This window comes from Mustela nivalis (genome assembly GCF_964662115.1).
Source record: "Mustela nivalis genome assembly, chromosome: 12".
NCBI classification, from domain to species: domain Eukaryota; kingdom Metazoa; phylum Chordata; class Mammalia; order Carnivora; family Mustelidae; genus Mustela; species Mustela nivalis.
In genome coordinates this window covers 60,756,893-60,782,740 of record NC_139031.1, presented here as the reverse complement: position 1 = coordinate 60,782,740, position 25,848 = coordinate 60,756,893, and the positions used below count along the sequence as shown (strand labels likewise).

At 34.6% G+C, this 25,848-nt stretch overlaps 1 protein-coding gene across 5 annotated transcripts in view; it reads left to right on the top strand.

The window, feature by feature from the left end:
* Positions 1 to 20,687, top strand: part of PHF14 (PHD finger protein 14) — a 205,140-nt gene extending 184,453 nt beyond the window's left edge. For 4 of the 5 annotated variants that reach the window (XR_014301283.1, XM_082693323.1, XM_082693322.1 and 1 more), the window contains one exon: positions 20,487 to 20,687. Coding sequence is in view for 3 of the 5 variants with exons in the window: in XM_082693323.1 (XP_082549449.1) it covers positions 20,487 to 20,561 (75 nt within the window). In the remaining 2 variants the exon portion in view is untranslated. The remainder of the gene's footprint in view (positions 1 to 20,486) is intronic. The other variant, XR_014301284.1, reaches the window with a different exon arrangement.
* Positions 20,688 to 25,848: the final 5,161 nt, after the last annotated feature.

Below are 25,848 nucleotides of genomic sequence, written 5' to 3'. Positions count from 1 at the left end.
TGCAAATCAGTGCTGCAGTTATATTTTGTTTTTTATTCAAACTAAAAGTCTTAGAGACTAGGATGGAGAATATACCACATATTGTTTTTAGAGGAATATTTTTATGCTACAGGCAAGGTTTGATTAATATAGAAGATATAAAATATAATGCTTAACAAAAAGCCCAGAAATAGTATTGTCAGGAGCCCACGCGATCAGGAGTAATTTTATTATGATTTTTTTTAGTCTTTCTAAAGATTGCTTTTATAACTCTAGTCATTACTTCTATGTTTGAAATTTAAAAAGAAGGATGAAGTGTAAAATGACATTTTCCATTCCCTCTTTAAGCTATTTCAGCTAGGTTTTGATACCTACCAATCCACTGAAATGGTTTTTGTTAAGGTCACTTACAGTCTCTTTCTTGTCAAATTTAATAGTCTTGCCTTTTGTTTGAATCTTATCTGACCTCTCAGTATCATTTGTCAATCTATTGACCATTCCCTCTTTCTTAAAAAATTTTCTTACCTTGGCTTCTGTGACCCCCATTTTCTTCCTACACAAACTGGCAACTCCTTCTCAGTCTTCTTAGCTAAATTCTCCACCTCTGCCCAAGTAGTATTACCATGGCTTAGTCCTTAAGGCCTTTTTCTCCTCAATTTACATACTGTTTCCTAGATAATTACAAATAGTCTTAGCTATATGTTGAGGACCAAAACTTAAAATGCCTGCCCTTAATTCTTCTGCCGAGATATAAATTCATATATCCAAACATGTTTCAGATATTCCCATTGAATATCTAAAGATTGTCTTATGCTTAATAGTGCCAAAATATAATTCTTGTTTCCTGATCCTTCATCACTCCACCACAAGTACTTCTATAATTTTTACCAACTTAACCATTTTTGGTGCCCAAAACAGGAAATTATGTCTAATTACTCTTCTTTTGTTTATTCCCATATTTGCCTATCAGCCTGCCCTCGCTCTAGACTATACCGTACTCTGAAGCATATCATACTTTCTATTCACTCTACTTCTACAGGACTCCAAGACACCCTCATTCCTGATATGGACGGTTGTAATAGCCTTTTGCCTTATTTCCTATTTTCATTCTTACCTATCTTCTACTTTATGTTGCACCAAAAACAAGCATAAAATTCAAAATCAAATCAGATTACTTAAATTTTAAAGCCCTTCAGTGGCTTCCCATTACATATAGAATACCCAGGATTGCATATATAGTAATATGGAACATTTAATCTCATACCAAATATGCTGTCCCTTCTGGTGCACATGCATGCTGCACTCATTTTTACTGGAAGGTCCTTGTTCTCATTCTCCATACCTAGATACTCTCTTCTCACAGATGAGTACATGAGTGGCTCCTTCATATCATTCAGGTCTCAGCTTAAATGTCGCCATGTTAGTAGAGGTACTTTCCTGACTACTTTGTCTAAGAAAGTATGCTGTTGCACTTGGTATCCCCTTCCTTTTTCCTTTTTTCTGCTACATCAGAATTTGATAATACCTGTTAATAGCTTATTATCTGTCTTTCTCTGTTGGAATTTAAAATCCAAGAGGATAGCTGTGCTGTTTCTCCATTTCCTAGAACAGAACCTGGCACATAGTAGACACATACTTGTAGATTAATCAACAAATAGAAAACAGTAATATATTGTAAGTTTAAGTAATTCTTAATGTAACAATTATCATTTATATTGAAATGCTAAAACTGTACTTAGAAAGGGAAGCCAAATGATCATTTTTATTCTGGTTAGGTTTTGAGGTTAGGTTTTTATTTTACCATTTTACAGGTAAAGAAACCAAGACTAAGACATCATGTGCCTTTCCCAAAAGCACATCAATAGTAAGTGCCAAAGCAGGGTTACACCAAAACCTAGACACTGCCCACTGTGCTCAGGTAGATGTCTTGGGTAAGAACAATACACAGCTGTTTTTCAGTATAAAACCATTCAGTTTACCGATAATGTGTACACACAATGTTGCCAACATTTGATTTAAAATCATATCGCTTCACTGCAGTCAATTCTCTTCGTGAAAGAGTTCCAGACAGCAACTTAGGAGACCTGAATTTTGATCCCAGCTCTACTATTAATTAGCTGTGGGACCCTGGGGAAGTTAATTATGTACTATAAGAGGCTATTATGTCAGCAGCATAAAAAGAATAGATCAAATGATCCAACCCCTAAGTAAGGTACCTTCTATCTCTAAAATCTTACAGCTCTTGGTAGAGAAGAGTGGTCTGGAAAAGACCATAGAAATCTGTTGTAACATCTTGATAGCTAATTTATCTCTTGAATGTGAACTGCTTATATATTGATTTGTTCTTCTTGGAAATTAATTATGGGGTTTACCACCTGTGTATCAGTGAAATAAAGTCCTGATTCAGGCTACCTACATTCAGAGGGGGTAAAATAGCATTACAGTCTCAAACACCTGCTATTGTTCAGTTTTTATACTGCTTTATTATTCTTTTGAAATTGAATATATCAATAAGACATTTCAATCTGTGGTGAAGTAGAGAGTTTATTCTTTATTTTCTATTTTAAAAGAAAACTGGAAAAAAGCCAGATTGTATTTCTGTATTTTCTGTGATAAATATATACCAGTAATTTTAAAGATAAGTAAAATAAAATCATTTTTAAAAACCCTCTCATAATGCAATGGAGAATTATGAATTTAAATTTCCTGGGTATTTGCTGAACATCTGTATTTAAAAATTAGCACTTCCTAAATGTTTAATGCATTTTTTTTTAACTTTTTATTTTTTATAAACATATATTTTTATCCCCAGGGGTACAGGTCTGTTTAATGCATTTTTGATGGAACAGTATTTCTGCCACATGATGTGGCTATGAGATCATCAGCTTTAATTTTGTCATTTTTATATTTTTGAATTTATAACTTTATTTTTCATTAACTATTGAGTTATATCAGAATTTTATATTCAGTTTAATAGTATTCTAGGATATTCTTTTCAGACTCTTGAGTTTGAAATCTCAACATTCCCAAGGGCCCAGAGGAATCCATCATTGACCTACCTTTAGAGGCTTATGATTCTTCTTACAAATAGAGGCTATTTTTATTTTCTTAGAAAGTAAGCCTTTGGGTTAGTAGCTATTAAAGAATTGAGAAAGTCACGGATCTCGATAATAAATAAAGATAAATTATTTTAAGAGCTAAGAGCAGTCATTCCAGGATAATGCAGAATTGTATGTTGCTCAGAAACTGCATAGCTTTGGATGGTGTGCATGTCCATGGTAGGACTTGAACCGGGTTTGCGAGTTACTGACCACAAAGCCCAAGTTATACATCCACTACTACCCAATTGCATAGAAGAAACAGGACAAAAATAAGAGTACATCTAAAGTAACCATTTGTGCAAAGTGTGTAATGCTAAAACCAGAAAATGCTAGAACCACTATTGTGTACCTTTCCATGTCATTTCCTACTCTTATCCTCTCTCCTACTGGACTTCAGCTGATTTTACCTTCTTACTCTTTTCCTTACCTGGAATGCTTATCCCTTCAGATTCCTTAATTCAGCTCCTTCTTATCCTTCAGATTTCAATATATTTGTCATTTTCAGGAGGGTGAGGAGCTTCCCAGAAACTTTCAGATCCTTCTATTAAAAGTTTCGTGGCACTATACTTTTCTTCCATTGAACATATCGTAATTGCAATTATATAGTTACTCCAGTGATCAATTGTTTTAGTCACAGATTACAAGCTCCATAAAGCAGGGACTGTGTCTTTCTAATAGATCATATTTTTTGAGCATCTAGCACAATACTTGATACATAGTTAATAATCAGAGAGGGATACATAGATGGCTTATATATCTCTCCAGGTATCTTTTTTTCAAATAGAATATTTGAAAATGTCATTGTATGAATTATTTTTTCTAACATCCTATTGCCTAAATAAATAATAGAATACTGAGAAATACTTTAAACTTACAGAATAATTAATTGGTCATAGAAAAATATTAAATAAGTGAGTGCATTTTTAGGCAAGGTTTCTAAATGATTTGTTGCTTGCCAAGAGGCCTGCTTTTTTTGAATGTATCATTGCATGGTTTTCATTATGGTAACAGTTTAAAACATTTAATCTTTTTCTTAAAAAGGCAAAATAGTGGCTATGGAGTAATCTGCAAATTCAAGTTGTGGAAATGTGGCTGTTATTTTTGACACTGATTATGAAATACCAACATTAGACAATTTTTTGTGTGGAATTTTCTAAAATAGCATTTTAAATTTTTCTTGAAGCAAAATCAGTGTTTTAATCCATGAAAAATTAATGTGCCATAGATGTGTTACTTGGACATCTAATGAGGTATTAATTTCCAATAAAACTGTGAAGATTAATGGGTTCACTCTGGGGAAAATAGTATTCAACTTGAAGTAGAGATATTTAAGGCAACTTAATCTGTTCACTTGGGAGTAAAGTTTTTAAAATTCACTTCTTAAACAAGTCTATTTCTGAAAGATGTCCTTGAAGTTGAATTTATCTTAATACAAAAACAGTGTAAGTTACATTTAGAAGTATTTGTTTTAACAATTCACAATACTAATCTTTGGGCACGAGGGAAGGTTTATTATTTTGATGACATAGCCCAGCTCTGTAGGATATAACTCATTTTTAAAAATACTCTCTTATGTATTATCATGGTTTAGTTTTCTTCTCTTCACATTTATATGTCTGATGTACTTTTTTCATTATATTGTAATTATATGCCTCCTTTCTACCAAATGGAACATGGACTCCTCTAGACAGCAAGACCTTTTATTCAGCTTTGTTATTTCCAACACCTTGCCTAGTGTCTAACACATAGTCATTGTTCATTAAATTTTTGTGAGAGAATAAAAGGAAGGATTCTAGGAATAGAATTTACTTCTAGTTAAGATCATCTTTAAAAAATAATTTTAATATGAGTCAATGGACAAAATACATTCCAGACTCTTCTAAAATTTAAAGATTATTTAGTCAATACAATCAAGTAATTCATTGGGTTACCAAAAGTGAATAAATAGTTCGATTGTTCAACCTCTAGGTTTTGATTTACTAATATTTTTACTTTGTTTTGACATTTGTACTCTATGAAGTCAGTCTCAGGTCAAACGATGTTTCTCTAGAGAAATTTCTTTTGTTAAGCAAGAGTACCTCTTTTTCTCTAGATAATAGACAATTTTTGAAGACCCAGATTAAAGGTTATTGAAAGAACATTTCAATATTAGTAAGAATATCTGCTATCCAAAAACCTATCAAATGAAGTAATAAAAACAAGTCACATTTTACCATATTACAGTTGAGTATTGTTCTAATGATTTTTAAACTGGATTTTTAAACAGGAAAACATGACAGTGAACTTCATGTGCAAAACACTATTCTGGATCAATGTATGATTTTCCTAGCACTTTTTTACTAAAAGCACTACTTCATAGTATAGAGTCTATAATGAGCTGTTCCTATCACAGAAATCTCCAAAGCCTCTTTTTATATAATTCTGATTACCTTTGCATACTACTTTGGTGAGAAACTCTACACTATTTAAACCAAAGTACACTTATTTCTAAATCATCCTAACAAAGATTTTGTTTATTTGCTTATCTGTTTTTACTTTTTGTGTTGAGATAACTTTAGATTTTGAGTTATAAAAATTGTATGGAGAGTATGCAGTATTCAACTTCTCCTTATGTTAACATCTTGAATGAGCATAGGAAAATTATCAAACCTTTATAATAGTTTACTTAAAACTATTATAATTTATTTGGATTTTACCAGGTTTGCCATTAATGACCCTTTTCCTGATCCAGAATCCCCTATTTCATTTTGTCATGGATCCTTCATTCTGTGGAAATTACTCTTTCCTTACCTTTCAAAACCTTGACACTTTTGAAGAGTATTATTTATTTTGTAGAATATCCTTCAATTTGGGTTTGTCTGGTCTTTTCTCATGATTAGATTGAAGCTACCACAGACCAGAGATGACGTTCCTTCTCAGTGCATCCTTTGACAGAAAATAGAATGTCAATATGTATTACTAGTGAGGTTAACCTTGCTCACTCAAATTAAGTTAGTGTTTATCATGTTTCTCCACTGTAAATTACTGTTTTTCTTTAACAATGTAGTTTTAAATCATTTGAGTTTGGGAAACAATTTGGGAAGTTGTGTAAAACCACTAGAAAACCTACTGAAGAAATTGGTATCCTGTATTTGTCTTTCTAGTGCTCAGTATTCTCTTATATTTATAGTAGGGGATTAGATAAGATCTGATAATTTTTCATCTTTAACATTCTGGGACTCAGTTACCCTGAGGAGACCTGGAAGTGAGTTAAGAGATGTCTTATACATATCATAGTTGTTTACAAATGCCTCAAGTCCATCTGAATTTGATGTGGCTTTTGAAATAAGTATTTTAACAACTTCCTGCTTAACTAGGGCATTATATACTGAAAACAATTTAAATTGAGATAGTTGGTGAGAAACTCTACACTATTTAAACGAAAGTACACTTATATCTAAATCATCCTAACAAAGGTCTACTATCTAGATATTTTATTACTTAGGTATGAAATTATTTCTTATTCTAAAAATTGTCAGTTTAAAACATTTACATTGTCTAGCCTCAAAAACAGTAACATTAAAAGAATTTTAATTAGTGAAATACTCTGTTAGCTTACAAACTGTAGTTTTCACTTTGATAAATTCCATTCAGTGAAATCAAGTGTTGTAAATAACAGCAAATTATGTAAATAATATAATTTCCATTAAGGGAGTTTTTGCTACCTTTTACTTTCTAAATGTCTTCTACATAGCTCAAAAGTAATTATTAAGGTTGTAACATTACAATTTTTGTAAATTCTGTTTGTTTCTTTGACAGTGATTTGATACATATGAACTATCCTTTCTTTAAAATACCAGAATTCAGCAAAAGAAATATAAAATGTATTTTCTCTCTTTCCTTCCCCTTCTCTTTTTATTATGGTTTCAATTAAAATGGCCAGAGATGTTTCTAATGGCAGTTATAGAAGTTAGTTTTGGTAAAAAAATAACCTTAGGTCCTTACTAAGCAAACTAAAATTTATTTTCAAATGTAAGGTATCTTTTTAAATCTGTGTTGCATTGAACTCCTTGTTGTATTGTGAAGGATAAAGAAAATGCTGTCAAACCCTGTTAAAGAAGGTACTCTTCAAGTGGCTAATTCCAATATCATGGTTATTGCTTATGTTAATGAATAAATAAATATGCTGCATATCAGTATTTTCCAGTTCTTATAACAAACTCTGTTATTTGCTCAATCATTTCTGGTCACAGTAAACAATGTATGTATCTCTGAAAATTTTAAATAGCCAATCACTGATTTTTCTTTTCTTAATCCAACTTGGAACTCTCTTGACTTTGGTGATCACTGTATCTCGTATTTTGCATATTTCAAACACTTGAGACACTATTTATCTCATTTTAATTTGGTAGAATTTTTTAAACCCCTGGGAATTTAAACCTGTATATGTAGATTTAGGGTAAAAAATAAAATAACATAAATTTATAATGTCTCTTCTCTTTGAGTAACTATGGAGAAAGTAGAAATTTCTATGTAAAGTCTTTAAATATTAGCACATTTGGGATTTTTGAGATGTTACATTTAGTGAATAGTAGATGGTTTATAAAAAATACTTTCTAAAGAATCCATTTAAATATATCTTGGTATACTGTAAACTTTAATATATATTGAATTTGTGAATGTACTATCTGGAGGGTAGAAAGATGGCAGAATAGGAGGTTCCTCTGCTTCCTATGGATACACCAAGGAAATAACTACATGTAATGCAACATACCCTGAAATCGACCTGAAGACTGGCAGAATAGGTCTTCCACAGCTAAAGATATAAAGAGAAGGCCACATTAAGGAGAGCTGGAGAGACAGAGATATGGTCAGAATCTAAAAACCACCAGTGTGGCAACCCAGAAGTGATAGAAATATCATAGGCACAGAAGACTGAGGGGATCAAGCCCTTCATCATGCACCCCCAATCCTGGGGACCTGCACTGGGAAGATAAGCTCTCATAAAGTCTTCTTCGAAAATCAGCAATACTTAACTCCAGCAGAGCCAGAGAACTATTAAGAAACTTGAGTCTCAGTTCTTAAAAGGTTAGCATGCCATATCACTGAGTTCAAGACCTAGCACAGAAGTAGCAGTTTGAAAAGCACCTGGGTTATATATGAAGATTTATTGACTGATTTTAGGATGGGCACCAAAATAGTCAGGGATCTGCAGGAGTTTTCTCCAGGAACAAAATGGTTGGTGAGCACGATCTGCTTACTTCCCAGCAGGCCAGCTGGCCAGAGGCTTATGGGAACCAGTTCTGACAACTTCTACCTTGCTAGCACCACTTATCCCACCCCAACATTCCTTCCGTGGACCTCTCCTACCCACCCAGGCAGGTAATCCTCCACAATGTCTTGCACCTCACCATACCCAGTAGGCAGCCTAATAGGACTGGCATTCCCCCCCCAGAGCAGCTACTGTCCTGCCACACTGGCAGGCAGCCCTGTCCTGGGTCAGCACTCGTCCAGAGCAACTTCTGTCCTCGGGACAGGGGAAGATATCCCCACTGAGCAACACACTTACAGTTGCTTAGCTGGTTCTCTCAGCCAGCTGCATGGTGAAGCCAAGCCCACCAGTGCACCCACATAGTCAGAGCTGGTCACTGCAGAAAGGCAGGCTGAGGGCAAGACCTGCTCACTAGTGTACGCCTAGTGGCTTTAGTCAGGTTTCTCATCCAGCCATACTCAGGGCAAGCCCTCCTTACCAGTGTACCCATAGTAGTTGTAGCTGGTCATTGCTGACAGCTGGGCTGCAAGCACGTTCCACGTACCAGCACACCCATTCCCACCCCAACCATGACAGGAGGACATGTGCAGCCCACATAGGGGACACCCCTAGAAGCACCTGGCTTCAGTGACCAGAAGGAGCTGTGCTACAGGGCATCTCAGGATGCCTTCTATATAAGGCAACTATGTTCAAGACCAGGAGATGTAGCTGACCTACCTAAAAAAGCAGAAATAAACTCAGAGAGTCTGACAAAATGAGGAGACAGAGAAATATGAAAGAACAGACAAAAAACCCAGAAAAGAGCTAAAAGAAATGGAGATAAGTAAACTGCCTGATAAATAGTTTAAAGTAATGGTCATAAAGACACTCACCACACTTGAGAGAAAAGTGGATGAACACAGTGAGAATGTCAACACAGAGAAAGAAAATGTATATATAGTTTTTAAACAACAGAGCTGAAGAATACAATACTGAAATGAAAAATATACTAGAGGGAAACAACAACTGATTAGAGGATACAGAATAGATCAGCAATCTGGAAGACAGTGTAGCTTGAACAGCAAAAAGAAAAAAAAGAATTTTTAAAAATGAGGATAGGTTAAGTGATCTCTAGAATAACACTAAACAGTTAATGGATCAATGAAGAAATCAAAGAAGAAATTAAAAATAACATGGAGACAAATGAAAAAGGAAACATGTGGGTTAAAATCTTTGGGATGCAGTGAAAGCAGTTCTGAGTGGGAAGCTGAGTGTTACAGGCCTACCTCAAAAAATAAGAATCTTAAATAAACCAAACTTCACACCATAAAGAACTAGAAAAAGAATAAGTAAACCCAAACTTAGTAGAAGGAAGGAACTAGAGATTAGAGCAGAAATGAGAGACTAAAAACAATAGAAAAAAAAATTAGTAAAGCTAAGGGCTAATTCTTTGAAAAGATAACAAAAATTGATAAACCTTTAGCCAGACTCATCAAGAAAAGTGAAGACTCAAATCAGAAATGAAAGAGAAGTTGGAACCAACTCCATAGAAATACAAAGGCTTACAAAAGACTACCGTGAAAAATTATATGCCAGTGAATTGGACAAACTAGAAGAAATGGGTAAATCCCTGCAAACATAGTCTTTCAAGAGTAGAGCAGAAAAAAAGAGAAAATCTGCACAGACTGATTACTAGTAAGAGAATTGAATCTGTAATCAAAAACTAACAAACAAACGTGCAGGACCAAATGGCTTTACACGTGAATTCTACCCAATATTTAAAGAAGAATTAATACCTATTCTGAAACTGTTCAAAAAAATCAGAAGAGGAAGGAATGTGTCCAGATTCATTCTATGATCCCAGCATTACATTGATTAAAACTAGACAAAGACACTACAAAAAAGAAAATTACATACCAATATCTCTCATGTACGTAGATACAAAAATACACTAAAATGATTATTTACCACTATCAAATGGGATTCACTTCAGGGATGCAGGGATGGTTCAGTCAATCAACATTATATCCCATGTTAACAAAATTAAGGATAAAAATAATATGATTATCTCAATAGATGCACAAAAATGTATTTGACAAAATTCAACATCCATTCATGGTAAAACCTCAACAAAGTAGGGATAATGGGAACATATCTCAACATAGTAAAGGCTCTATATGACCGATCCACAGCCACTATCATACTCAATGGTGAAAAGCTGAAAGCTTTTCCTCTAACATCAGGAATAAGACAAGGATATCTACTCTTAGCACTTTTATTCAGCATAGTACTGGAAATCCTAGCTGTAGCTATATGATGAGAAAAAGAAAGAAAAGCCATCCAGTTAAAGGCACTCACATTTGCAGATGACCTGATACTATATATAGAAAACCCTAAAGACTCTACCAAAAAAAAGTGTTAAAACTAATAAATGAATTGAGTAAATCTGCAGAATATAAAACCAATAGACTGAAATCTGTTGTATTTTCATAAACTAGTAACAAATTATCAGAGTTTTAAAAAAATCCCATTTATAATTGCAATCAGACAATAAAATACCTAGGAATAAATTCAACCCCAAAAAACCCCAAAAAGGTAAAAGACCTGCACTTTGAAAACTATAACATATTGATGAAAGAAACTGAAGATGACACAATAAGTGGAAAGATATACCATGGTCATCAGTTGGAAGAATTAATAATGTTAAAATATTCATCCTACCCAAAGCAATCTACGGATTCAATCTGTCTCAAAATACCAATAGTATTTTTCACAGATGTAAAACAAATAATCCTAAATATCTGCATGAGACCACAAAAGGTTTCAAGTAGCCAAAGCAGGCATGCCTGGTGGCTTAGTCAGTTAAGCATCTGCCTCCAGCTCAGATCATGATCCCGTGGGCCTTGGGAACGAATCCCACACTGGGCCCCCCACTGAGCAGGGATCCTGCTTCTCTCTCTGCCCCTCCCCCTCCATTCCTGCTCGCTCGCTCGCTCGCTCTCTCCCTCAAAAACAAAATCTTAAAAAAAAAAAATAGCCAAAGCAATCTTAAGAAAGAACAATGGTGGAGGTATCACAATCCCACATTTCAAACTACACTACAAAGCTATAATAATCAAAACAGTATGTTACTAGCACAGAAATAGATACCTAGATCAATGGAATAGAATAGGGAACCCAGAAATAAACCCATGATTATATGGTCAGTCTTCAACAAAGGAAGCAAGTATATGCAATGGGAAAAACAGTCTCTTCAATGAATGGTATTAGAAGACTGAACAGCTACATGGAAAAAGAATGAAACTGGGCCACTTCCTTATATCATATAAAAGAATAAACTCAAAATGGATTAAAGATCTAAATGTGAAATCTGAAACCATAAAAATTCTGGAAGAGAGCACAGGCAGTAATTTCTCAGACATAAGCCATAGCTACAAAAGGAAAAACTACTGGGACTGCATCAAAATAAAAATATTTAGCACAGCAAAGGAAATAATCAACAAAGACAACCTCCTACTGAATGGGAGAAGATCTTTGCAAATGATAAGGGGATATATATATATATATATATATATATATATATATATATATATTTTACTACTAAAAACAAAAAATCCAATTAAGAAATGGACCTGAGTAGCCATTTTACCAAAGATATACAGATGGCCAAGAGATAATCAACATCACTGATCATCAGGGAAATGCCAGTCAAAACCATAAAGAGATATCATTTACTATCAAAAAGACAAGAAATAACAAGAGTTGGCAAGACTGGGGGCGGGGAGGAATCCTGTACACTACAGGTGGAAATGTAAATTGGGGCAGCCACTATGGAAAAGAACATGGGGTTTCCTGTGAAAGTTAAAAATAGAAAAACTATACAACACAATAATTCTACTTCTGGGCATTTACCCAAAGAAAAGAACAACAGTCATTCAGAAGGACACATGTACCTCTATGTTTATTGCAGCATTATTTACAATAGCCAAGATATGGAAGCATCCTTAGTGTCCCTGGATAGCTGAATGGACAGATAAATTGCGGTATATATACACAGTGGAATATTACCCACCCATAACAAAGAAATGAAGTTTTGTCTCTTGTAATAACATGGATAGACCTAGAAGGTATTATGCTGAGTTAAGTCAGACAATGAAAGAGACTGCGGACTCCAAGAAACAAACTGAGGGTTGTGGAGGGGAGGGGTTGGGGGGATGGGTGAGCCTGGTGGTAGGTATTATGGAGGGCACATATTGCATGGACCCCTGGGTGTGGTGCAATGAATTTTGGAACACTGAAAAGATATAAAATAAAAATGGAATAAAAATGCCATATGATTTTACTTCTGTGTGGAAACTAAAAAATAACAGATTAATACACACAAAAAATCAGAAACAGACTCCTAAACAGAACAAACTGGTAACTGCCAGAGGGAGGGGAATGACAAAATAGGTGAACGGGACAAAGAGGTACAAAGTTTCAGTTATAAAATAAGTCATGGGGATGAAAACTACAAAATAGGGAATATAGTCAATATTTTAATAACTTTGTATGGTGACAGATGGTAACTAACTGTGGTGAGTACTGGGTAATGTATATAATTATCAAACACTGTTGTACACCTGAAACTACTATGTCAGCTGTGTTTCAGTTAAAATAGTAAACACAAGCAAACAACGTACTACATGGAAAAATACATATAGAAGACTTGTGCTGTCCTCACTTAAAATGTATTTATGTTGGCCTATTATAGAATTTGAGGTGTTTTTGTTTTGTTTTTATCTTCTTCTATAATCACTGCTGACTACATACCAATTTATCAACCTGAATTCTTCTAACCAAGTAGTATCTTTTAAAGCAAAAATGCAACACCTGGTGACTCAGTTGATTGATTTCTGCCTGGGTCATGATCTCAGGGTCCTGAGATCAAGTCTCATGTCAGGCTCCATGCTCAGCAGGGAGTCTGCTTCAGAATCTCTTTCTCCTTCTACCCCTCTCCCTGTTCACACATGTGCGCACAGTCTCTCTTTCTCTTTCTCTTTCAAAATAAAGAAGTCTATCAGTCAATCAATCAATCAAAATGTTATAAATGACAGTGAGTTATCAAGGTTAGGGGCTTCTAATGTAGAATTGAGCATTAATTTTCCAAATATTAGACTTCTACTAGAGAAGGAGTTTTTTGTTTTTGTTTTTGTTTTTTAAATCTTCAAGACCGTAAGCTCCACATGTAGAGACTAGTGGTATTCTTAGCTCTAGAAGGTTCATATCTTTAACATACCCGAAATACCCAAAAATTCAATTTATGGAAGTTGTACTTTTCTCTAATGTTTATGGGAAGATACAAGGATACAAGCTTACAGAATTAAGAGTCTACCCTTCATCACTCATTTCATTTCCTTTCCTTTGTCCTACTTATTTTGCCTGACTCTCAACTTCCACTCACTCATCTTCATTTCCTTTACAATAAATATACCCTTCTCTAGATGGTAGTACCAGACCATAGGGCCTTTCTTCCCAGAAAGAGTCCCAGATTACAATGGAAAAACCTATGTTTTATTTTTTTAACTTTCCCATTTCCATGCTGCCAAAAGCAACCACCAAGTAAAAAGTGACAAGAGGAACTAAAAACTTAGAAAAGCAAACCTACCCTCTAAATCTCCAAAATCATGAATTGGAGATAAGGGCCCAACAAATGAAATAGAACTGTGCATATATTCTTTTACATGAAATTAGATATTCATGACTGCCCTTTTATCTCTCTGACTTGCTATTAAAATAAAGGATATGATTTTATAATATTAAATAAAGGGAAATTTCCTTTATGATTTCTTGTTTGAATCACTAAGTACAGAGAAAAAGCAGAAATTTACAAAATAACTCTATTCTGTGTAATAACTTAAGTGTTTGAGCTAGGTTTACTAAGAATCTCCCAAGTCAATTTTATAACATAGCCTAGAATTTCTAATTAAATATGCAACTTCTGTCATAAGAAAAAACCTGTCGTATGCTTTTTACAGTATATTTAATTAAGCATTTCTTGTAAGTTCATTTCAGTATCTATCATGGCCCACTAAAGTTGGAATTCAGTTGTAAAATGGTAGATTAATTGCTTTTGTATTAAATGAAATAAGAATCTCAAATATGCAAAGTCAGGAAATTTAATTGTGGCGTTCAGTTGCTTATTCAATGCATTGGAAAACTGAATGCAGAAGCACTGAAAAAAAAGCCAAAGGTTGTTAAATGTAGCACATCACACACATCTTGCACTTTACTTAATGATCCAAGTGTTTATTGCTATGAAGTAAATGCACCATTTAAAGAATTATGGTAGAATTGTAAAACATTAAAAACTCTAATTAATTTTAGTCTGAAGCATGCAGCGTACCCATTTTGCCTAAAACATTTTCATTAGCATCAGTATTTTCCAGTTATTAAGATGAATTTTTTCCTCATTATGCAGCACTGGCATATTTTCTGTATTAAAAGCACAATCGTAAGTACTGTTGAGAATTCTATCTGGAATACGCTTTAAGTGAATAAAAGAAAGCAGTTTTTGACCACAGATTGGAACAGTATTTATTGCTTTTGACACTTGCTCTATAACTAACAACAGGTTAGGTGTATGTATTTTTTTGCCAGAGGTACATGTATCTATCCACACACATATGTGTGCGTGCATGCACACGCACACACACAAACATTTAAAAAGGACCATTGTTCAAGCATACAGATAATTTTGGTCATTAATTTGAATCTAATTACAATAATTCTTTGGTTGGCCAAAGGAATATTTAAAATCTAAAGATTACATATGAAAAGTTGGTGCTTAGCTGCACCTTCTCGCTTCATTTTACTGTTGTGCTACCGCATATCTGTCTGCTATGAAATTCAGTTAAGTAAAAACAACTGAAACCATTCTCTTTGTAAACGTTGACCTCCATTATGCTTACTTTTTTTCTGGAAATCGTTCAAATGGCCAGGTTATAAAGGGATTTATTAAAAGAAACCTTATGTTTTCTGTTTATAAAAGTAATCCATGCTCAGAGTGGAAAAGGAAGACACATGAAAGCACAAACAAGGGAATAAAAATTAAGAACATCACCATTTTGAACATTAGAGATACTTACAAAAGGAATCTTGAGTAGAATAATGAAAAGCAAACTTGAGCTGTGTATTTTCAGTGTAGGCAGTTATAAGTGCCTTGAATTTTTTTTTCCACATAAAACCTTTGCACAGACATGATACTTGTTTTTGATTTAGAAAACCTTCATTAAGTTGCAGTTTTTAAATCTTATTTTGAAATAACTTTAGACTTAGAGAAAAGTTGCAAAAATCACACAGATAAGTGCCATTTGCCCTGCATCCAGCTTGCTATAGTGTTAGCAACTGTTAAACCCAGGAAATTAACATCAAGACAGTACTATTTACTACTGCATAGACCGTATTTAATTTTGCCAGTTTTCCCACTAATATCCTTTTTATGGTGCACTGTCTTTAGTCATCATGTTTCCTTAGTCTACTCCCATCTGCGATTGTAAAATCTTTGTATTTTCTTTCATGAACTTGCCAGTTTTGAAAACTACTGTTTGATTGTTTTATAGTGTTTATCTGAAATGTTTAATGATTAGACTGAAGTTATGCATTTTTAGGAAAGACACCATAGACCAGAGCTGTGTCCTTTTTAGTATATCATAGCAAAAGTTTAGTGTTAATATGTTTCACTGGTGATGTTAACCTTGATCACTTGGGGTATGGAGCTGGCTGACAGGTCTCTGCACTATAAAGGTACTCATACAGTCATCTCTAAAGGTAAAGAATCAATGGGGAAAGTTTTGTCCCCTTGTATAACACTACTTTAAGAGAATTTACAGTTCGGCTCTCTCTAGGATTGAAGACAGAGTCATCTGTACTCTGACTAATTTGAGTCCACATATCACCTAAGCAGTAGAAATTCCAGCTGCTAAAATAATTGCCATTTATTTGGAGTTAGTTATCTCTTAAGAGAAAGGGAAAGCAGCTTGGATAGGTTTGATTAACTGGCATCAATTCTTTGAACTATTATGAAAACCAAGGCAATTTTGTAAATAAGGAAAGTCAGGGGCACCTCTGTTTCAATTGAAGGTGGAAGCTTGAATAGCATTTAAACAAAATCCTGCAAGTTTTATTCAGTGATAAGAGGGATTTAGTTCAAATAAGAATGGCAATCATTTTACTGATTTCTCTGTTAGAATAACTCTTTCAGCCTTACGTTGCCACCGGGAGCATTAGACCATAATATGTCTCTATATAAATAATATATGTCTATATATAAATACAGTTTATATATGCCTAGAAATGGTCAGTCTCCTTACTACAACAATGTAGTCAGTGTCAAAAGAGCATGAAGGCTAAAGAAAAGAACCACCTTAATTATTTGGCATTATGAGTAGTTGTTGTTATGTGAATGGGTATTCTTGAAATTCCACATGTAACTAGCAGGTCTGCAATATTGTTACAAACATGTTTTCTGGAGTATGATTTAACAAGCTTCAAAGTTAAAGAGGTAAACCTGACTACACTTTTCAGTGGCCCCAAAGGGTATATTTTCTTGCTGGCTGCTTCAGAACACTTCTTGAAACAAATCTCAAAATTGTCAGGACTGTCACTAAGAAAATGATCCGTGTAGCAAGGGTTTCTTTCACTGGGAAACAAACAGATGTCTTATCTCAGCAAAGAGTAACAAAAACCTGCCACTTAAAAGAAAATTTCGCCTGCCCTTAATATCTATTAGTGAAGAAATACTTGGATAAAATCTTCCTTTCTTTGCAGTTTCATTCATTATGCAGTCATTTGTCAATGATATTTCATTTGCTGCCTGAGCTATTTTAATGATTTTATTAATCTTAATTGCTTATAAAGTTCTTATGCAAATTGACCTGTAATGTTAGAAACACGAGCAATTCCAAAACACAACAAAAACAACAACAAAACCCAAAAAACAGCAAAGCAACCTCTAAAATCCTTTCTGGACCTTTACTATGGCTAATTCTAATGTTTTTATTTATAATGATAAAAGTTGTTACTGTTACTTTAATTATTCTGAAGATACTCTACTATGGCAATTACAGTGTGTTATACTCCAGCAGCTAGGGCTAAATGCCTTTTCTTCCCCTTCATAATCCTTTTCTTCATCTAAATCACAGTTACTCTTGTGCAATGGAAAAAAGAGATTGGATCTTGTTACCTATGGAAATGTTTTAAAAGCATAGAAAGGCAAGATATTGTAAGACATCCTCAGCATAAAGAAAAATGTGGAACAGTTCTTCACCTGTCCCGAACAGGAGGCAATGTTAGATACACATTTATAAACTACAGTTGACCCTTGAATAATGCAGAGTGGGGTTCAGGGTGGTAACAACCTACCTGCATGTGACTTCTGACTCCCCCAAAATTTAACTAACATGACCTACCATTGACCAGAACCCTTAGTGATAACATAAAGAGTTGATTAATATCTATTTTGTTACATGTATAATATACTATATTCTTACAATAAAATAAGCTAGAGAAGAGATGTTGAGAAAATACATTTATAGTACCATACTGTATTTATTGAAAAAAAAAATCTTTGTGTAAGTGGACCTGCATAGTTCAAACCTGTGTTTTTCAAGAGTCAACTGTATATACTTTATTACTAAGAAAAATTCAGCAAGAAGACTAGCATTACAAGAATTTTAATCAAATATGAAAGAAAGTTTATAGATACTTCCTAGTCCTCGGGGTTATTATTAAGCCTTTACATTACCATTTTGACTTAGAGCACTACTGAAGGCTACTAGGGAAGTTGAGATAACCGAGCTCATTAAACCAGTATGTCATATCAGTGTGTGAACTTAAGACTGTCCAAAAAATAAAGGTTCCAATCCTGTCCTTCAAATTAAAGGATATGAGCTTTAAAAAAAAAAAAAAAAAGGATATGAGCTTGATAATGGCTGTTTTGGCTAATGTTGCTTCAAACGTTTTTGCTTATTTTTGTTTTTGGTATTGCCCTGGTAAGTTTAAGATTTTTAGAAGTGTGACTGTTGGATAAGGAAGAATATTATGCTTTTCCAAGTTACATTAGCTTAGCAGACTTCTCTTATTTTTTATTCCACTGTTTCACATAATTCAGAAAACATTTATTGTACTCCCAACTATATACTAAATGTGCATTGTTGACAATAAGATTATAATCTAAAAAAAAAAAGGAAAGCCCTGCCTTGAGGAACATACAGCTAAATTCAGTGCTATCTATCAAAAAATTTCTTGCCACCCTTACCTGGTGATTTAACACTTCCTGTCAGTGTCTCACCCGAAGAAGACAGTGGAAAGTATAGAGCAAGATTTGCTTTTTATTAGGATCTAATCAAAATATAATCTTTGGGGGCGCCTGGGTGGCTCAGTGGGTTGAGCCTCTGCCTTCGGCTCAGGTCATGATCTCAGGGTCCTGGGATCAAGCCCCGCATCAGGCTCTCTTCTCAGCAGAGAGCCTGCTTCCTCCTCTCTCTCTGCTTGCCTCTCTGCCTACTTGTGATCTCTCTCTCTCTGTCAATAAATAAAATATTAAAAATATATATATATAATCTTTGGAAACTCTTGTCAAAAGTGAAAACTACTTGTTCAAGAGTCAATCGAACATAGCATCTCTGTTCAATAGAGGTAAATTGGAAAAAAAGCTAAACAACATACAGTGGCTATTATAGTTTAAAAATATATTAAAACCACATTGCTAAAATGATATTCAAAACCCCATCTCTTCTTTGCCATATATCTGTAAATGGTCCAAGTTGGATGATAAAATATTGGTGATTTCTCCACTTTTCTGGTGTTGACAGACTAAATCACAGATGCTGGTGAGTTTTGAGAGAGACAAAATATATAAAGGAAGCTTTCTCCACCCTAATGTTCAGAGGCAAGGATGTGGTTTTTCATGGGAAACAAACATTTATGTCTCGATTTGCATTTACTCAATAATGTTAATTTACTAAATAGAGCTCAACAACTACCTAATTGAGTTGAATTGGGTTTTATATGATTCAGAAATAGGTGATGTATTTGGTGATACTGATATTACTGTTGTCTAGAGATACTTAAGAAATTGTGACTCAGGGGCGCCTGGGTGGCTCAGTGGGTTAAGCTGCTGCCTTCAGCTCAGGTCATGATCTCAGGGTCCTGGGATCAAGTCCCGCATCATGCTCTCTGCTCATCAGGGAGCCTGCTTCCCTCTCTCTCTCTGCCTGCCTCTCTACTTGTGATCTCTTTCTGTCAAATAAATAAATAAAATCTTAAAAAATAAAATTTTTTAAAAATTGCTACTCATGCTTTAATTCAATAGAAGAGACAATGCTTTTAACTTCATTTAATAAAAACAAAAGATCTTAACAAATACTAGAAATATTAGGAAAGCAAGACTGCTTTAGACTTGGTATTGTTGAAGGAACATAGATGATGAAATGGGTTACAAAGTGTAAGATGAAATATTTTTCCAGACTCTTCATTATTTATACTTTGGAGGTCACCATTTAATATTGAACACAAGATGCACTTCATTCCTGTGGAGACCGACATTATGAAGTCACTTCATTTATTCACCTTGTTCCACAGAAACCTGCTGTGAATTATGAAGCCACCACTTAGAATCGAAACTGTAGAAGATTGTAAGCATTCGATAGCCTGACATGACCATGTTTCCTATTTTAGAGCTGACTGATCTTCAGATAACATATGGTGGTACAAGTAATTGGAAAATTGGCAGACCTGTCAAGAAAGTATGCTAGATGAGACAAAAATGCCATGCTGGAGCACATGAAGTGTCTCAGAAGTTAAATTTATTTTTATCAAGCAGTGAAGTAAAAATACCCGATTCACCTCCGAAAAGGGACACTTTTTATGGACAGATGTTTTCAAAAGTAATTTTTAGGTCATTAAGTTGCTTTTAAAAACATACAGAAAATTTTAGTCAGTGTGTAGTGTAAAAGAACACCCACTGTAAATATTTAAATGTTACATAATTTTATCATTTTGTTTCTAGCCTTTTTTCTGGATTACCAGAATCACAATAGTTAATTCTTCAGGGAACAGAATTAAAATGTATTAAGTATAGCTGATAAAATGCCCGAAAGTTTATGTTTTAATGGTTTTTAAAATTTATTTCACAGGAAGATGAAAATGAAGCTGAAAGAAAAAATATATCTCAGGAGCTCAGCATGGAACAGAAAAATCCAAAGAAATAAAGGATTTTCTGTAGTGTTTTGAAAAGTTTGCAACTTCTGTAGTAGCAGATAAAATTTCTAATTGTAAAATGCTAATTGTAAAATCTAATTTGCAAAATGTTCTCAATAAAGTTGTTGAAAATGAAATAGGACCTTGCATTTGGAATTTGTATGTTTTCTAAAGCAATGTAAACTTTTACATAAAAGACCTTTAATATATATATATATATTTTTTAATTCAGAACTAAAATCTGAGAAGAAACAGAATTTTCTCTTATCTGTAATATGTAATCTGTAAGTATACATCTGGATGACCTAAGCAACAAGTCTCTGACAATCATTTTTCCCCTTAATAGTCTCTATTGTCTTCTTCAGGGGCCTTAAATAGAATTCCAACTATTAATAGCAAGAAAAACCAACACTGTTCAAAAATGAACAGGGAACACTTGCATGCGAAACACTTAAAATCAGATGGTGCTACAAGATGACATACCATTTTGTGATCTCATCAACATGTGTATGACATACTACCCTAGGATTGCAGGAAAATGCTAAAAAGAAATAATTTAACATTCTCTGCAGCATAGTAGTACCATGATTTTTAATTCATAAAATACCAACTAAGGGCCTGCTATTTACTGTGCCCTACACACCTTTTCTGGACATTTTAAGAACAGTTTTCATCTATATTTCTTTGGCTTAGGAATTTTCTAAAATTCCTCTGACACCTATCTCTATCCGAGAGAGAGTTCTCATAACACGATGTTTTACTTTTGCTGATTCTAATTCTTTAGCTATTATTTGCCAACTGCAGCAGGAGCAACAAAACGACTTGCTCTTTGCAGAGCCAAATGTTTTTGGCAGATGTCTTTGTTGGATTGTTTAAGGCAGAGTTTCTTAAAATGAGAAGAACAACTTTGGAGGGCTTATAAGAGAATGTCAGCATACAACTTCTTCCCTGTGAGAATGAAATCTGTACTTGCCCTGAAGCCATAGTTTTATCACATGGATCTGACAAGCTCAATAAAGGTGTGACAGTGGGACATGCTGACAGTTAGGATACAGTAAACCAAAATGGAAAAAAACTACAAGTAGGCAAAATAGAAAATTCATTGATACATCACCTCAGATAAGGTTTAACTGTGGATATCAGGAAAATAGCTATATCACACATATTGGACACCTTGGATAAATTTTGGAACAAAGAGTTCAAGGCAAATGCCTGAGAAAGGCAGGTTAGAGACTAAAGAGAGTGTTGGCAATAAGCCAACATAAAAAATGACATTTTCCTCATTTTTTTCTACATGATTCATACCACAGGTAGCATTTATTATGTTTATTATGTTGCAGGTACTGTGCTAAATGCTTACTCTACATTATGCCACTAATCATCCCTGTTGGCATAGAAGATGGTGACTATTACTTTTCCCATGTTCCAACAATCATTCTGAGGTTTAGATGGGAAGTAAGCTAATTAAGGTTATGTAGCCTGTAACTGGCATAAAGACTTCAAACCCAAGTGGTTTCACCTCAGAATATCGTGTTTAATTACTATGGAAATACCTATTACCACCATACTTCTTTCAATCCACCGTCTTTCCCCAAAATGTACTGTCTTGCTTGTTAGCCCCTCATCATCACTTGGTCCTTCTCCTTTAGTGACTTCTCTTCCCCAACTACTCAGCCATGCTTAATTTATTTTGAAGACTTCAGCTTAAGTGAAATAAGTGAAACAGGTTTAACTACCATTCCACCTGCTCCAAAACTGGAGAGTCCTGCTTTATCTTTTTTACACGGAGTTACAATGAAACAAGTATAACAAAATCACTTTGGGGGGCCATTTTTTTCAGTGAACTGTTCATTGAATTGTTAGTGCACTACCATCTCATCTCTTAATACTTTCATTCCTAAAATAAGTTGTTGAATAGTACGAGAGGCACAGTGACAGCCACCGGACAGGCATTTTAGATATTTGTACTTAGGGGTTTGCTTTAATCATCTAGAACCCTAGTTTTCCTTTTTAAAAATTTTTTTTAAATACCCCTTGGTTTAGGACAGCAAGTGATAAAGTAGAATCACTATAAAAATTCCCTTTAGGGATAATTTGCCATATGAATTTCTCAAATTTTTAGGGTCCATAAATTCATGCCACCCATACATACATATAAATCATTTCATCACCCTACAGGGCTGCCCACATGTAACTGATTAAATTGGTCACTTTATTTGAATCAGATTGTGCATATTTTACATTTTTCATTATTTTATAGAATATTACATATTGTATTAGCTCAGGCTGCCATAACAAAATACCCCAAGCTGGGTGGCTTAAGAGAAATCTTTCTCTTCATAGTTCTGGAGTCTGCAAGTCCCAGGTTTTAGTTTCTGATGAGGACTCTTCCTGGCTTGCAGATGGTGGCCTCACTGCATCCTCACACGGACTTTTCTTGGTACATGCATGAGGCAAGAGAACAGGCAGGCTCTCTGGTCTCTTATAAAGCCACTAATCATCAGGATTCCAATTTACGATCTCATTTAACCTCATTTAATTACTTCCATACTCCCAATCCAGCCATACTGAGGGGCTAGAGCTCCAGCATATGAACATGCGGGGTTGGAGCGGACACATTCAATCCATAACATGTGATTTAAGTCCAAGTGCCTCTGTTACTAACTATTGTAGCAGTTAAAAAGCACTAGAGCAAACTCCCAATGAAATGTCTATGAGAGTATGGATTATATGTACTTATAACCACTATTCTACCTGCTCTGAAGCATGAAATTTCTGCTTTATCTTTTGTACACTGAGTTATGATGGAACAAAATACTAGAAACGGTAATAATTGAAACATGATCTAAAACTGATTTCTAAAGAAGACAAACCACTGCACAATTATATGTGCCTGTTTTATCTCTATATATACCCATTGCTTGTTTCTTGACCCAGATTAGGTATAACACGGCCACTATAAGTCAGCCTGGGACTAACAACACAGAATACTGAAAGGACAAGATTCCTTTGTACTTTATGAGCCTGTGTGGTCTCACCCACTCAGCCAAATTGTTCTCTCTTCAAGTTAGTGATTGCACTATATTTCTTCACATCTTTAGAAATTTTAAAAATAAACCAACTTTGCTCAGTATTTTTCTCTAGCATACTTATGACCAGCATTTTTTTAAAAAAATTGTATTCAGAATTCTACTCTTTCCTCAGGTCTATGAAATAAACAGCAGAAGTAGGAAAAGGTGTTAGGCTGTTCTCAAATAGAAATTGCTGAGTGTGAGATCTTAAATTCATTCAACAGAACTTTACTAGAAGCTTCTATTTGCTGTGCACCGTCTAGTACCAGGAATTCAATTAACAGACAAACTCCCTCTGCTGTCCCTGTCTTGAAATTCTTAATACTTTTTAAATAAGGGACCCCACAGTTTTACTTTGCACTGCACCTGCAAAGTACATAGCAGGTATGACTAACACGTATTGCTTTTACTCCTTAAAAATCAACTGTATTGGAGTATAGTTTACCTACAGTATCCAGTACCCATTTTAGATGTACAGTTCAATAAATTTTGGCAAATATACATATCTATGTAAACACCACTCCAAGAAGCAAAGTATTCCCATCACTCTACAGTTTTCTCACGCAGTTCTGCAATCTCTCACGCACCCCATCATAACCACCAATCTGCTTGCTTTCTTGATTGTTTCTAAAGTTCCGTGTGAACAGTATCACTGCAGGCGTATTCTTCCGTGTCTGGTGGTGTTCACTCAGCATAATATTAGAGAGTCATCCAGGTTATTGCATGAATCGGTGGTTATTTTTTTCCGTTGTTATTGCTGAGCACTTTTTCATTGTATGAATATGCCACAATTTGCATATCCCATGTACTGCTGGATATCGGAACAGATATTGTACAAAAGAAGATATACAAATGACCAAGAAGCACATGAAAACATACTCAACATCATTTAGTTGCCAGGAAAATGTACATTAAAACCACAATTACCACTGTATACCCACTAAAATATGTATGATTAATGTTACCCAATACAGCAACTACTAACCACATGTAGCTATTAAGCACTTGAAATATGACTAGTCTGAATGAAGCTGTGCTGTAAGAATACAAGTGAGATTTTGGTGACTTAGTATGAAAGAAGGATAAAGTATCTCATTAATTTTATTCTGACTAAATGCTGAAATGACAATTTAAGTAGATTTGGCTAACTAAAGTCTACTATTAAACTTAAGGGGTGCCTGGGTGACTCAGGTTCTGGGATCGAATCCACAAATGGCTCCTTGCTCAGCAGGATGCCTCTTTTTCCCTCTGCCTGCCACTCCCCCTGTTTGAGCACTTGCTCTCTCTTTCTTTGACAAATACACGAAATCTTTAAAAAAAATTTTTTAAATAAAGTTCAACTATTTCCACTGTTTTAATGTTGTTGTCTATGTGGTTTCCTTTGTATTTCTACTGGATAATCCTGGGCTATTTTCAAGTCTGATGATGAAATGCTTAAGCAACTGGAACTTACACAGAGGACTCAACTAACCCATGTTTAGGCTCATGCGCAGTAGAAATGGTGAAATAATAAATGTGTGTTGTCATAAGCTGCTAATTTTGTGGTCATTGTTATGCAGTAGAAAACTAATGAGATACTGCATGAGAAGTTGAGGGTAGGCTGCAACTGTTGGCAAGTCCGCATTCAGCAATGGTAACCAAATCTCCTTTCAGGAATAAACGGTAATGTTACGGAATCCATACATAGGTCCATCCCTTCAGGATGAGCCTATTGAGAAAGTAATGATGTAGCCATGGAAAGAAGTTGACTGACAGCTGAAGTCCACCTGATTATCAGGGTGAGTGTAAAACAGTACACCTTGAAAAGGAGTTTGGAAGTTTTGTATGAGGTTAAACATACCCTTAACATGTAACCCCGTACCGCCACTATAGATTTTCACAGAAGAGAAATAAAAATATACGCCCACACAAATATTTGTTTTCATGAATTACATATAAATTACATGAATTGCATATAGTTACATACATGGTTCACATTTGTTACATGAATATTTTAAACAACTTTATTCATAATTAGCCAAAAACTGGAGGTATTTTTTTTCTTTTTAAGTAAAAGTTGTATTTCATGATGGTTACTCTTTTCAGAAACCATTTGTCACACTAAGCTGTAGGGTTTATGGTTCACAAACCCCCTTGATTTTCTTTCAGGGAAACTGGATATATTGTGCAATATATTTGTAACAGTGTAAGGGGTGGGAATAATCACTATGTACCAAAGATGCTGATG